General features: G+C 39.9%; 1 protein-coding gene across 2 annotated transcripts in view; it reads right to left on the bottom strand.

The window, feature by feature from the left end:
• The window catches only part of ABCA1 (ATP binding cassette subfamily A member 1), a 141,574-nt gene that overhangs the window by 28,836 nt on the left and 97,944 nt on the right, over positions 1–14,794 (bottom strand). Inside the window, exons 22-32 of one of the 2 annotated variants that reach the window (XM_077249411.1) lie at positions 13,718–13,855; positions 12,103–12,323; positions 10,908–11,048; positions 10,428–10,499; positions 8,492–8,704; positions 7,608–7,656; positions 7,402–7,515; positions 7,111–7,259; positions 4,266–4,390; positions 572–670; positions 270–459 (exon numbers count right to left, since the gene is read on the bottom strand). In XM_077249411.1, coding sequence (XP_077105526.1) covers positions 270–459; positions 572–670; positions 4,266–4,390; positions 7,111–7,259; positions 7,402–7,515; positions 7,608–7,656; positions 8,492–8,704; positions 10,428–10,499; positions 10,908–11,048; positions 12,103–12,323; positions 13,718–13,855 — 1,511 coding nt within the window. Of the gene's footprint in view, positions 1–269; positions 460–571; positions 671–4,265; positions 4,391–7,110; positions 7,260–7,401; positions 7,516–7,607; positions 7,657–8,491; positions 8,705–10,426; positions 10,500–10,907; positions 11,049–12,102; positions 12,324–13,717; positions 13,856–14,794 lie in introns of both variants that reach the window. The other variant, XM_077249420.1, reaches the window with a different exon arrangement.

Here is a 14,794-nt window from a genome sequence, read left to right as displayed (position 1 = left end):
GTGACATCTGAGTGCAGTGCGATGTTTCACACACACCCATAGACTTATATGGGTGCGTGCGTGTGTGCGATCCAAACTTCGCAAGCAATTGCAGTGTGCTGTGGTTTATTTTCAGTCTGATCGGAGCTGAGAAAAAAACGCAGCTGAGAACACCATCATACAATCACATTGGCCTGAATGCAATCTGATATTTTATCCGATTGCATTAGTCCGATTTAACCACAAGTGTGAGCGAGCCCATATGCTTATGGGAATGCCAAATACAATACCTGAAAGGGTGGCAGGCCGCCAGCCCCAGGGGGACAAACCGGAAGCATCTTCTTTACATTCTCATTGCTGCACTCGCAGGCTGGAGAAGGGTTTTCCATTGACCAATTACCATTAAGAAAAATCTCTTCCACAGACTCGGGGACAAACTGAGTTCTCCACACGGCGTCCTCCCCTGAGCAAGGAACGCCCCTGCAAAGTGACATTCACATTTCACAGCATTAAGTTACAAAAGCTCCAGCCACTTCCTAGTAAAATCTGAAAGAAACACAATCTAACATGAAATACAAAAGCTAATACTTACGGAACAGAGTAGCCATCTATGCATGCGGTTCCAAAGCCAGGCTTCGTGATCAAAGCTTTTAAAAGAGCCTGCGTGTTAGAGTCTTCTGGGGCATCATTGCTATGAGCAACACACAGTCGATAAGTCACAGGCAGCTATTTCAATGCTATAAAACCAATCAACTGGGACTACAAGTCTTGCAAATAGATATACAGCTATATACCTGTCTCACAGGCACATTTCTGACTATTAATGGCAAGCATGCCAGAAATCAGATCTTCCTACCGAGTATTATAGACAATACTCAAACTAGAAATGTGATAGTGCAGGTATTGTGTTTCTACAAAAATCCTCATTTATTCTTGAACAAAAAAACATTTTTCAAATATATATATATAGAGGGTGGGCCATTTATATGGATACACCTGGGTGGGCCATTTATAAAGATACATCCAAAATGGCCGCCATGGTCACCACCCATCTTGAAAAGTTTTCCCCCTCCCATATACTAATGTGCCACAAACAGGAAGTTGATATCACCAACCATTTCCATTTTATTTAGGTGTATCCATATGCATGGCCCACCCAGGTTTATCCCCATATATGGCCCACCCTCTCTCTCTCTCTCTCTCTCTCTCTCTCTCTATATATATATACAGTGGGGCAAAAAAGTATTTAGTCATTCAGCAATAGTGCAAGTTCCACCACTTAAAAAGATGAGAGGCGTCTGTAATTTACATCATAGGTAGACCTCAACTATGGGAGACAAACTGAGACAAAAAAATCCAGAAAATCACATTGTCTGTTTTTTTATCATTTTATTTGCATATTATGGTGGAAAATAAGTATTTGGTCAGAAACAAAATTTCATCTCAATACTTTGTAATATATCCTTTGTTGGCAATGACAGAGGTCAAACGTTTTCTGTAAGTCTTCACAAGGTTGCCACACACTGTTGTTGGTATGTTGGCCCATTCCTCCATGCAGATCTCCTCTAGAGCAGTGATGTTTTTGGCTTTTTGCTTGGTAACACGGACTTTCAACTCCCTCCAAAGGTTTTCTATAGGGTTAAGATCTGGAGACTGGCTAGGCCACTCCAGGACCTTGAAATGCTTCTTACGAAGCCACTCCTTCGTTGCCCTGGCGATGTGCTTTGGATCATTGTCATGTTGAAAGACCCAGCCACGTTTCATTTTCAATGCCCTTGCTGATGGAAGGAGGTTGGCACTCAAAATCTCACGATACATGGCCCCATTCATTCTTTCATGTACCCGGATCAGTCGTCCTGGCCCCTTTGCAGAGAAACAGCCCCAAAGCATGATGTTTCCACCACCATGCTTTACAGTAGGTATGGTGTTTGATGGATGCAACTCAGTATTCTTTTTCCTCCAAACACGACAAGTTGTGTTTCTACCAAACAGTTCCAGTTTGGTTTCATCAGACCATAGGACATTCTCCCAAAACTCCTCTGGATCATCCAAATGCTCTCTAGCAAACTTCAGACGGGCCCGGACATGTACTGGCTTAAGCAGTGGGACACGTCTGGCACTGCAGGATCTGAGTCCATGGTGGCGTAGTGTGTTACTTATGGTAGGCCTTGTTACATTGGTCCCAGCTCTCTGCAGTTCATTCACTAGGTCCCCCCGCGTGGTTCTGGGATTTTTGCTCACCGTTCTTGTGATCATTCTGACCCCACGGGGTGGGATTTTGCGTGGAGCCCCAGATCGAGGGAGATTATCAGTGGTCTTGAATGTCTTCCATTTTCTAATTATTGCTCCCACTGTTGATTTCTTCACTCCAAGCTGGTTGGCTATTGCAGATTCAGTCTTCCCAGCCTGGTGCAGGGCTACAATTTTGTTTCTGGTGTCCTTTGACAGCTCTTTGGTCTTCACCATAGTGGAGTTTGGAGTCAGACTGTTTGAGGGTGTGCACACGTGTCTTTTTATACTGATAACAAGTTTAAACAGGTGCCATTACTACAGGTAATGAGTGGAGGAAAGAGGAGACTCTTAACCCCTTCACCCCCGGAGCTTTTTCCGTTTTTCCGTTTTCGTTTTTCGCTCCCCTCCTTCCCAGAGCCATAACTTTTTTATTTTTCTGTCAATTTGGCCATGTGAGGGCTTATTTTTTGCGGGACGAGTTGTACTTTTGAATGACATCATTGGTTTTAGCATGTCGTGTACTAGAAAACGGGAAAAAAATTCCAAGTGCAGTGAAATTGCAAAAAAAGTGCAATCCCACACTTTTTTGCTTGCCTATTTTGCTAGGTTCACTAAATGCTAAAACTGACCTGCCATTATGATTCTCCAGGTCACTACGAGTTCATAGACACCTAACATGACTAGGTTATTTTTCACCTAAGTGGTGAAAAAAAATTCCAAACTTTGCAAAAAACAAAACAAAACAAAACAAAATTGCGCCATTTTCCGATACTCGTAGCGAACTCCATTTTTCGTGATCTGGGGTCAGGTGAGGGCTTATTTTTTGCGTGCCGAGCTGGCGTTTTTAATTATAGCATTTTGGTGCAGATACGTTCTTTTGATCGCCTGTTATTGCATTTTAATGCAATGTCGTGGCGACCAAAAAAACGTAAATCTGGCGTTTCGAATTTTTTTCTCATTACGCCATTTAGCGATCAGGTTAATGCTTTTTTTTTATTGATAGATCGGGCGATTCTGAACGCGGCAATACCAAATATGTGTAGGTTGGGGTTTTTTTTAATTGATTTATTTTGATTGGGGCGAAAGGGGGGTGATTTAAACTTTTATATTTTTTTTTATTTTTTTCACGTTTTTAAAAACTTTTTTTTTTTACTTTTGCCATGCTTCTATAGCCTCCATGGGAGGCTAGAAGCAGGCACAGCCCGATCGGCTCTGCTATGCAGCAGTGATCATAAGATCGCTGCTACACAGCAGAAATGCAGGTGTGCTGTGAGCGCCGACCACAGGGGGGCGCTCACAGCCACCGGTCAGATGTCGGGAAGGGGTTAAAGAAGAAGTTACAGGTCTGTGAGAGCCAGAAATCTTGATTGTTTGTTTCTGACCAAATACTTATTTTACACCATAATATGCAAATAAAATGATTAAAAAAAACAGACAATGTGATTTTCTGGATTTTTTTTTCTCAGTTTGTCTCCCATAGTTGAGGTCTACCTATGATGTAAATTACAGACGCCTCTCATCTTTTTAAGTGGTGGAACTTGCACTATTGCTGACTGACTAAATACTTTTTTTGCCCCACTGTATGTATATATATATATATATATATATATATACATATATACATACACACACTGCGCATACGCATGTATATACACACTGCACATATATGTATACAAACACTACACATACATATGTAAAGATACGCACACACAGTACACATCTACACATACTGTACATACCAGCCTGTCTGTGCTTCAGTTCCTCTAGACTGAAGCACAGTTGCCAAAGGTTGTTAAGCAGTTTTAAGCTTGGAACAGAAATGCTGGTAGCCCCTAAGAGAGTGCGTCCCTAGGCAATTGACAAGTTCCCCCGCCCCCAAACACTGGTCCTGACTGTAACTACAGCTTATTTCTAGAGTAGGGCTTATATTTCGAGCTTACTCCAAAAATACTGTAAAATCATGCTAGGGCCTATTTTCAGGGTACGTCTTATTTTCGAGGAAACACAGTAATTATTTGTGATGAAAAGAAATACTGATATTTAAATTGGCGTACCTGAAAAAGGTATACTGTTCATCATACATCCAGGGCTGCAGTTCGAGACTTGGGTATTTTCCAAAAGGTGGCACAATAAGGCTAAACATCAGTGCAATGAGTACAAAAACGGCTGGCAACACGATCTGGAATTAAAAGGATACAGAGTTACTGTGCACGTCATGGAAGATTAATCTCATATGTTATAGATCACATATGGGCAACCAGCCGATAGATCTCAGCGACATACTAGAATTGTAGTCATTAATCACACGTTTGATAAATCTCCATCATTGGGAAATCATCACTGGCATAATGTAAATGCATGAACTCTTGAAAAAGATGAGTTACTTATAGAACTTTAAAGTAAAACTACAATTAGTATTCTACAGTTCCTAATCATTAGGGAGTGCGCCAATTTTTTTTTATTTTTTACAAGCAACTGTGCCCCCTAAATTGGTTAGGTAAGTTGATTTTTTTTTTTTACAGTATGTTGATAGAAATAATAAAGGAAGGGACTAATTTCTGACCAGAAACTGAAATATAGACAGATAGGCATCAACAGGGTGGGCCATGTATATGGATACACCTAAATAAAATGGGAATGGTTGGTGATATCAACTTCCTGTTTGTTGCACATTAGTACATGGGAGGGGGAAAACTTTTCAAGATGGGTGCTGACCATGGCGGCCATTTTGAAGTCCTCCATTTCGGATTCCAACTTGTATTTTTTCAAATGAGAAAAGGGTCATGTGACACATCACACTTATTGAGAATTTCACAAGAAAAATAATGGTGTGCTTGGCTTTAATGCAACTTTATTCTTTCATGAGTTGTTTACAAGTTTCTCTTTGTTTACAGCCATTGACATGTCGCAAAGGTTAACACGTGAGGAGCGGATAGAAATTGTGTTGATGTCTGTTGAATGCAGTACCTGGGTCATTGCAGCAGATTTCAATGCAAGACACCCTACGCAAGAAAACTGTCACCATTCCCATGTTATTTAGGCGTATCCATATAAATGGCCCACCCAAAAAAAGTTTGCCTCATCACTGAACATAATGTCCTGTGTAAACTAAGGTCCTGTTCCAATTTTTGTTTTGCTCATTCTGCAAATTCAGCGCGCTGATCTGGGCCATCCTCGTTGAGATGCTGCAGCAGCTGGATTTTGTAAGGGTTCCATATGTGAGTAGCTAATATCTGCCGAAGGGATGTTCGACTGATGCCAGATCGGCGCGCTGAATTTGCAGAATGGCCAAAACAAAAATTGGAACAGGACCCTCAGTTTACACAGAACATTATGTTCAGTGATGAGGCAAACTTTTTTTGGGTGGGCCATTTATTTGGATACACCTAAATAACATGGGAATGGTGTCAGTTTTCTTGCGTAGGGTGTCTTGCATTGAAATCTGCTGCAATGACCCGGGTACTGCGTTCACCAGACATCAACACAATTTCTATCCGCTTCTCACTTGTTAACCTCTGTGACATGTCAATGGCTGTAAACAAAGAGAAACCTGTAAATAACTCATGAAAGAATAAAGTTACGTTAAAACCAAGCATACCATTGTTTTTCTCAGTAAGTTTGATGTGTCACATGACCCTCTTCCCATTGGAAAAAATAAAGTTGGATCCGAAATGGCCGACTTCAAAATGGCCGCCATGGTCACCACCCATCTTGAAAAGTTTTCCCCCTTCCATATACTAATGTGCCACAAACAGGAAGTTGATATCACCAATCATTCCCATTTTATTTAGGTGTATCCATATACATGGCCCACCCTGTATACCTAAAATGCTATTTACCAGTTTATTAAGTGAAGATTAAGGTGCTTTGCAAAACTTGTAAGATTTTTTTACAAGTGCTGTATGGCACCTCTGCTTGAGATTTTGCCATTTGCAATTCGACAAAACAATGTGTTGGTAAGGGCTCGTTCAGACAAGTGTATTAAACGTCCGTGCGCTGTGCGTATGCAACATTTTCAGCACACAGACAGCAAAGGGACCAGTGCAAGTCAGTGTGGTAGTTCACATGATCATTTTTACACACAGACCGACTGTCTTCACGTAAAATAATGGTAGCATGTGCGACTTTAATCCATATTCTGGACCAGACTCGCCCATTATAAGACAATAGATCACATACAGGTTACAATCAACATGTCTTGCATTTCTTAAGGATACTTTAGAATTATTAAGATTGAAAACTGGATGCCCAAAAAGGACATAAGGATAGCAAATAGATGTCAAAATTGGGCACACAGATGTAATACAGATACGAAAAATGGACATGCAGAACACAAATGTATGTAAAAATGTTAGTGTTTTCCTGGACGAAAATCTGATGATTTTGCATACGTTTGTCTAAGCCCGGTCTAACTGAGACTGGCCGCAGTATGAAAGCAATTTTCAAAAAATGAACCGCAAAGCTGTATCAATTCACGGTAAAATATACATGGATTTAGCATGCATCAATTACCTGTGGAGCATAATGTTAAATTGTCAATTTGGAAAAAAAAAACAATTTTATTGACCTGTGTGTAAGGTTATGTCCAGGGACACATGCCATTGCTGAAGATACTACTTCTCAGCTGGAATCAGTTGGATTGGATCCAGTTTTGCAGCCTAGGCTAAGTTTACACACTACAAGATTTGACTTGCAGTGTGATTATTACACACAAACCTTAAGATTACCCCAATGTCACTGTCAGATTTGCTACATGATAACTGTCTATACAGGTTAGGTACTTTTAGGGCTTAATTACAGTATATCAAATACAATTGTTTCAAACTAACATCTCATGGCAGTCTTGTCTTGTTAAGTCTTAATTCATCATTTTATTTTTTATTTCAAATCATTACTCACTTGTGCAAAAAATCCCTTCCTGCTGCGCTTGGCATAAAGCAGCCTCTTCCAGAGCAACGCTGTAAACTGCTGCCTCATCAGACTCCAGCTTTTCATCTGGTAGGATCCTTTGCCATCTATGCCACTGAGATAATCTGTCTCCCGAGATTCTGCATGAAGAAAAGCACAGAAAAGGTAACAAGATGAAGATCAGAAGAGTTCATGTTAGTAACAATTTTTACTCTCTGCATTTAAGAGACTGTAAACAGTTAATTATTCAAGTACTATGAATGAATATGTCACTACAACTACCTGGATCCAAATCTGAGTCATTGGTTTCCATATTGTCATCTTCTGTGAAAGGTCGTAGGCAGCTCTGGTGGTCCCCAAAGGCATATCTTTTCCTCCTAGCAGGTAGTGTCCCATCTAAAAAATTAAAGGACAGAAAACGGTTTAAAAAGCAACCAAATTTGATAATGTAAACCAACAAAAATCTTGTTCTGCCTATTGCCGATTACCTGATGTCTCAGCATCTACACCCGTGTCATTAGCCACTTTTAGGAATATCTGTAACAGGCAATCAGAAAACAATATGAAGATTTCACAGTTATTTTTTGTCTTCATGCAAATACAGCTGGCTGCATTGGGCCCAGTTCACATAGCATTTCTGCAATATATCCAGGGGTGCCGTCTGAAGCCACATTTAACTTGAGATAGGCTGAAACCCTGAAGGAACCATGGACTGCTATTACACAAACATAATCCAAACGGACTTAGTTTGTGTTTGATCTGACAGCATCTATCAAGACAAGCACAAGAAGGCGGTAAGTAAAGCAATCGAATGGGGGGCTGATCAAGCAAGAAAAATATAGACTTCCATAAAATCAGTAACAGGAATGATGTGTCCACAAAGAGAAATACACATCCCTTAATATATGCTCATGGTTGACGATTTCGAAGCACATTGATTCTTACTTATAAGAATTACAGAGTTACTTTACATGCCATTTTGAGTAAGAAATGCGCTTCGAAACACAGCAACCATGAACATCTCTTGAGAGACATGTATTCCTCTTTGTGGACTGTTTTTTTTTACACATTGTTCCTGTTATTGATTTTAGTGAAGTCTAATAAAGTGTAATACTTTTGGAAGAAGTGCTGGATCTGCCCATGGGTTTTTTGGATTGCTTTACTAGCTGTGGATCTGGGATCTTGTGCCAGTAGGACAGGTGAGAAGGTTATAAAATTCATGCACAAGATAACAGACTAAGTTTGATGAGACACAAAGACAAAATATTATAGAATCAGAATTCTGCCAATAAGCCAGTCATTAATGTGTAAGCAATTACATTATGCCATGAACTGAAATATAAAAGGAAATCTTGAACATTATCGTTCTTACCTCTTCAAGAGTGGTATCTGAGATACCATAACTGGAGATACCAATGTCAAATAAGCGGTCATCTATTTCGTGGAAAAGTTCAACAAATGCTCCTTCTTTTGCAGCCTCATAAGGCAAGACATAAGTGAGTTCGTGTCCAATATCTTCTACAAGTCGGGCTTCAGGCACATGTTTGTTGATGAGGTTTGAAATGGCAGAGACATCTGTGAGACCCATACAAGACAAGAAAAAGCCTGTTGTGAGAATTTTATGTTTGGTTCATGTACCGTACATAGTAGTAGAAACGAATGACCTTCCTACACATATGACATGACACAACAAAAGCTTGTTTATCCATTGGGCAAATGGTTGTTAATCAGTTTTGGATGAAAGCATCTCAGACCACATTAGCTCTTGGATTTTTTAAGTCAATGACAAGCTTTGTGAACCAAAACCAGGAGTGGAACAATCAGAGGAAAAGTATAATGGAAACACGTCACCACTCCTGTATTTATCACCCACTCCTGGTTTTGGCTTACAGATACTGAGGTAATATACTGACCAAATACTCAACGTGTGCACGTGGCCTCTCATGCCCAACTCTTGCTTCAAACAATCGTTTATTTCACAAAGAGAGTCGACGATCTTTTGTCACGGTTGAAATTGGTATTTCGGCTGACTTTATCTTATGTGTATGGGAGCCTCAAAACACATATAGTTTTACACAATATGCACTTTTACCAAAAATTACATGAAATTTGTAGATCTTTTATTGTACTTACTAAATTTTCAAAGTCATAAATAAACTTTTGATAAACGTTTGATTAATAATTCTACTTGACATCCTTTAAAGGTTATTTCTATCTTTATAGAGGGATATTGTTGGATTGTTCAGGTAAAAACAAGCATTTCATTTTTGCAGTTAAGTGCTCAGCACGGTGGCTCAGTGGTTAGCACTGCAGCCTTGCAGTGCTGGAGTCCTGGGTTCTAATCCCACCTTGGACAACATCTGCAAGGAGTTTGTATGTTCTCCCTGTGTTTGCGTGGGTTTCCTCTGGGTACTCTGGTTTCCTCCCACATTCCAAAGACATACTGATAGGGAATTTAGATTGTGAGCCCCATTGGGACAGCGATGATAATGTATGCAAAACTGTAAAGCGCTGCAAAATATGTTAGCGCTATATAAAGATTATTATTAATAAAATGTTTCTCCATTGTTGAGATATTAACACTTTTCTTTACAGTTTGTTGCCTAGAAGACCAGATACTGCTGATATCTAGCTAGTAAGCCCTGCGCTAAAGCTGTCCAGGGTTATGAAGTAACAGCGGGCTCCAGCTGTCCTGGACAGATTGAAAGCAGTGCTTACAATCTCAATAGAAAATAGTTTAGAAGCACTGCACATGTTTTGTCTAGCAGAGGTGGTCAGTCTCCAAGGCAACAAGGTAACAACAAAAAGAAGAATATCTTAAAAGAGTGGCTCAAAATTTAAATAACCATTAAATTGCAAAACTGCTTCCATGTACAAGCACTATCTGACATAGTCATTTATGAAGATGGGAATAACCCTTTACAAAAATACAATAAGAAAACATTAAAAGGAAGGAAAAAGTTAAAATCCAAAAATAAAAAACTAAAAATTATCATCTCCTTCTGATATCCTTAGATGAAATGTGCCAATCAATATCTCATGGTTGAGTCTTCAAACTGGAGTTTAAGCTCTTTGTGTCTAACTCAAGTAGTTCTTTACATTAGAAAGCAAGGGTAGGAAAATATGGAGTCAGAAGTTACATCCACGTCCAAGGCACTTTGACGGTTTAAGGTATTGAACCAATTTCAGTACATCATAACACACAAATCATGTTTCAACCTTCTCAAACTAAACACTGGTTGATAAAGGTTGCTGGATACCACCATGGTTTCTATGCAAGTTTGATTGAAAAATCAGTACTTCTTACCTATTGTCAAAGTATCACTTTCATGGTCACTGCCCAGCCCAGCATCCGAACTGCTCTGGGATACACTATCCTCCTGCAACAAAAAATATTTAAAAAAATTGGTGGACAAACAGGCTAGAGTCTAGTGGCTACGAGTAAATAGTGAATCGTGTTGTCAAAGCAGCATAGACAAGCACAGCTTCCTTATAGAAGAAGTGACTTAGGTGTTTTTATAGTAGAAAAACAGGCAATGGAAGATTGTTAGTTTTCGGAGATGTGTACTGTGCAGGAAGCAAGTCGCATACAAAAAATGTTAAAATCCAACAGCATATCAATCAATAGCCACTATGTGAACAAGTTGTTGCCTTTTTATTCTGACCCTATCATCATCAGGTTCAGGGGCAACAGTGGCGGTGATTACAACACTTATAGTTACATTTCTGATTGGATACAATGGAGGGTTAGGTGTAGGATTAGAAAAGGAGCTATTTTTGATAATTACCCTACTCTTGGTTTCTCTCTTCCGATCCGTAGTATGTTTGCTATTTTTAATAATCACCGCTTCTGTGGTCCCCGCTCCTGTTGGCGTTGCCAGCATCGAGCTCCTATTCTGTTTGCAGGCAGGAGCTGATCTGCTGCTTTCCTGCCCATAAATGACGGGGTACCGTCATCCCAGATGTTAAATGAAGTATCAGGCAGTGATCTAGCTAATGGTAGTTCCAAGGTATGGATTATCAGTACAAATTATTTGGTAATTACATGAGAAGTGGCCAAATGTGTAAGATGGTGTAGAGATACAGCAGACCTAATTTATATATCCTTACAAACACTTCCAGATCTCATCTCATTGTGCTGTCAACTCTCACCCTTCCCCCACATTGCCTGCCGTGAGATCAGATTTTAAAGTTTTTGTAATGATACTGTACATAACTTAGCTCTGTTGTATATCTACAAAGTAGAAGGAGAGATAAGTGACTAGAGAAATGAGTGTTCTTTTTCCCCTGTGTTGTTGCCTGCTTATGATTGATCAACCTCACGCAGGGAATGAAGTACACTCCACACAGGCCAATCTCTGGTAACGCCCAATAATAATATAAATTACAATCTAATCTTTCCAAGCTGATATATCTCCACCATGGAAAGGACAAATTAAAAAATAAAAACTGTGCTTTATTCAGCTTTGCAGCCATCAATCCATGATGTGGCCAGTGTAACATCCTCAAATTGGTGTAAGGTCCTGTTTAAGAAGGTGTTGTCAAGGTCATGGACAAGCACTTTAAACGTACATACACATCAATTAATATACAATAAATTATACTGTTTACTGCTCTTTGCTTAGATTATTGGCTGCCACGGTCTGTTAAGGTGCACAGTACTTAAAAGCTCTTTTCTATAGAGCTTAAAAAAACTGATTTGAAGATGGCTGGATATGGCCAACATCAGTGACGCTGAGCTCCTCCAATGTTACCTCTGCTTGCAGCATGGGGGCGTACACAGTTTCACCCAACAGCATGACAATGATGCTGGTCTGAACTGTCAGCCAGGAGCGCACTGCTACCCTCCCTTTAATCATCCATTAGAGCACTATAGCACATAGAAAACTTAGATGATGAAACACATGTAATTTATTTTGTTCATTTCAAGCAGGTTTGGTGACTTTTCTAAGTAAATTGAATAATCAAAAGAGCTGAATGTACCTTTTTCAAGTAAGACATTGTACTGCTGCTATTCCTGCAGGAACTGAGAGAGGAGTCCGTGTCCCTCTTCACTAATGTAAGGTAGTAGCCAGTCCCTAGTTGGTTCTTCAGGAACAGAGAAGATCCTACACAGCATAATTTTCCTTGTGAGATTATAGCAATTCGGTCTCCGAGGATATCAGCCTCATCCATGTGGTGTGTGGAAAGAATAATTGTCCTTCCTGGATTAACAACCATAAAATAGATATTCTGAATCAATCCATATTCCAAAACACTCACATTTAAGACAGATAAATTACTGATCTTCTTGAAATGTGTTATCATTGTTAGGTGCACCAAGTTTTTCTTCTGCCCACTGTAGGGGTTCAGCTCTCTGGTAGCCACTTGGATACGCACCAGAATAGGGTTTTATAACAAAACAGCATAAAGTTTATTGTCCATCATAAACTTTACAGCTCCAAAATGAAAACAGCTTTACTCTAATACAAATGAATAATATAAACAGTCCTTTCTTCAGGCACAATTAAACAAAAGTAATTAAAGCCACCTCATCAATCTTGGCATTCCAGGCAGTATCAGCTCAAGCTATTTAAACGTGTTCACCAAATGCATCTCTCAGCTCCAGCTTGAACTCCACTCTGCTTTGCTAACCCAGTTGCCAGCTACTATGCCTGTAAACCCTGGGCTGGATTACTGGAACGACTTTCCCCACCCAGACTCTTGGTTGCTCCTAAATCAAGGATCCAAAATCCAGTCGAATTAAAACTCTATTAGTAACCTAGTATTACTGGTACAGAATTTACGTCCTGCTTTCTAACACCACTATACAGTGCCTTGCGAAAGTATTCGGCTCCCTGGGACTTTTCAACCTTTTCCCACATATCATGCTTCAAACATAAAGATACCAAATGTAAATTTTTGGTGAAGAATCAACAACAAGTGGAACACAATTGTGAAGTTGAACGAAATTTATTGGTTATTTTACATTTTTGTGGAAAATCAAAAACTGAAAAGTGCAATATTATTCAGCCCCTTTACTTTCAGTGCACCAAACGCACTCCAGAAGTTCATTGTGGATCTCTGAATGATCCAATGTTGTCCTAAATGCCTAATGATGATAAATATAATACACGTATCCAGGTGTTAGAATGGCCAAGTCAAAGTCCAGACCTCAATCCAATCGAGAATCTGTGGAAAGAGCTGAAAACTGCTGTTCACAAAGGATTTCCATCATACCTCACTGAGCTCGAGCTGTTTTCCAAGGAAGAATGGGCAAGAATTTCTGTCTCTCGATGTACAAAACTGATAGAGACATACCCCAAGCGACTTGCAGCTGTAATCGCAACAAAAGGTGGCGCAACAAAGTATTAAGTTAAAGGGGCCGAATAATATTGCACGCCCCACTTTTCATTTTTTGATTTTCCACAAAAATTTAAAATAATCAATACATTTCGTTCAACTTCACAATTGTGTTCCACTTGTTGATTATTCACCAAAAAATTACATTTGGTATCTTTATGTTTGAAGCATGATATGTGGGAAAAGGTTGAAAGTTCCAGGGGGCCGAATACTTTCGCAAAGCACTGTACATACACATGGTACATTTTATATTTACCTTGTCTGTATTTAAGTAGCAGCTCCCAAATGCCTCTCCTTGAATAGGGGTCAACCCCAGCAGTTGGCTCATCAAGAATGACAACCTTTGACCCCCCAACAAAAGCCAGGGCTACAGAGAGTTTCCTCTGCATACCACCTACAAAACAAATGTCATATATGTTATCAAACAGTATGCAAAGTCCAGAAGTGTATATGTTTGCAATTAATACAGAATAATTTAGATGTCATTGACATTCATTACACAATTCAACATTTAAAAAAAATCAATATAGAGATAAGTAATGTAAGATAAAAATTATAGAGATTCCACTACCCTCGCTTCAACTCCATCACGGCCACCCACTGCCAAATGTCTCCTCACCAATTACACAGGAGATTGTAAGCCCGTCAGGGCAGGGTCCTCTCTCTTTCTGTACCAATCTGTCAGTTTGTTTATTTTATGCATGTAATGTATATGTTACATGTAGGTAATATTTATGTAACCTTTTCACATGTGCAGAACAATGGAATTAATGGTGATTTAACAATAAATAATAGTAGTTCCACTGGTAACTGGTAATGTGTATAAAAAGATTTTAGAGCTTTGGTCCACCGCGCTCTAAGCACTGATGCTGGGCAAGTATCCAGAAACACCTGTCTGTACATGGATGTCTGGCTTGGTTACTTATCTTAGGCTGCTTTCACACTAGTGTCGGTACGGGGCCGTCGCGCTGCGTCGGCCCGACGTACCGACGCATACTGTGAAAAAAATGCCCGACGTGGGCAGCGGAAGCAGTCTTAGGACGCTTCCGCTGCCCCATTGCAAGGTCCGAGAAGGAGGGGTCGGAGTTTCGGCCGCGCATGCGCAATTGAAAATGGCGGTCTTGACACACAAAAAAACATTACATGTAACGTTTTTTTGTGGCGGCGGTCCACCAAAACACGACGCAACCGTTGCACGACGGTTGCGACATGTGGCACTGTGTCGCAATGCGTCGCTAATAAAAGTCTATGGAGAAAAAACGCATCCTGCGGGCAACTTTGCAGGATGCGTTTTTTCTCAACAACGACGCATTGCGACGCTAGTGTGAAAGTA

This window comes from Ranitomeya variabilis, chromosome 1, assembly GCF_051348905.1.
Source record: "Ranitomeya variabilis isolate aRanVar5 chromosome 1, aRanVar5.hap1, whole genome shotgun sequence".
NCBI classification, from domain to species: Eukaryota; Metazoa; Chordata; class Amphibia; order Anura; family Dendrobatidae; genus Ranitomeya; species Ranitomeya variabilis.
This window is presented reverse-complemented; position numbering and strand designations above follow the sequence as displayed.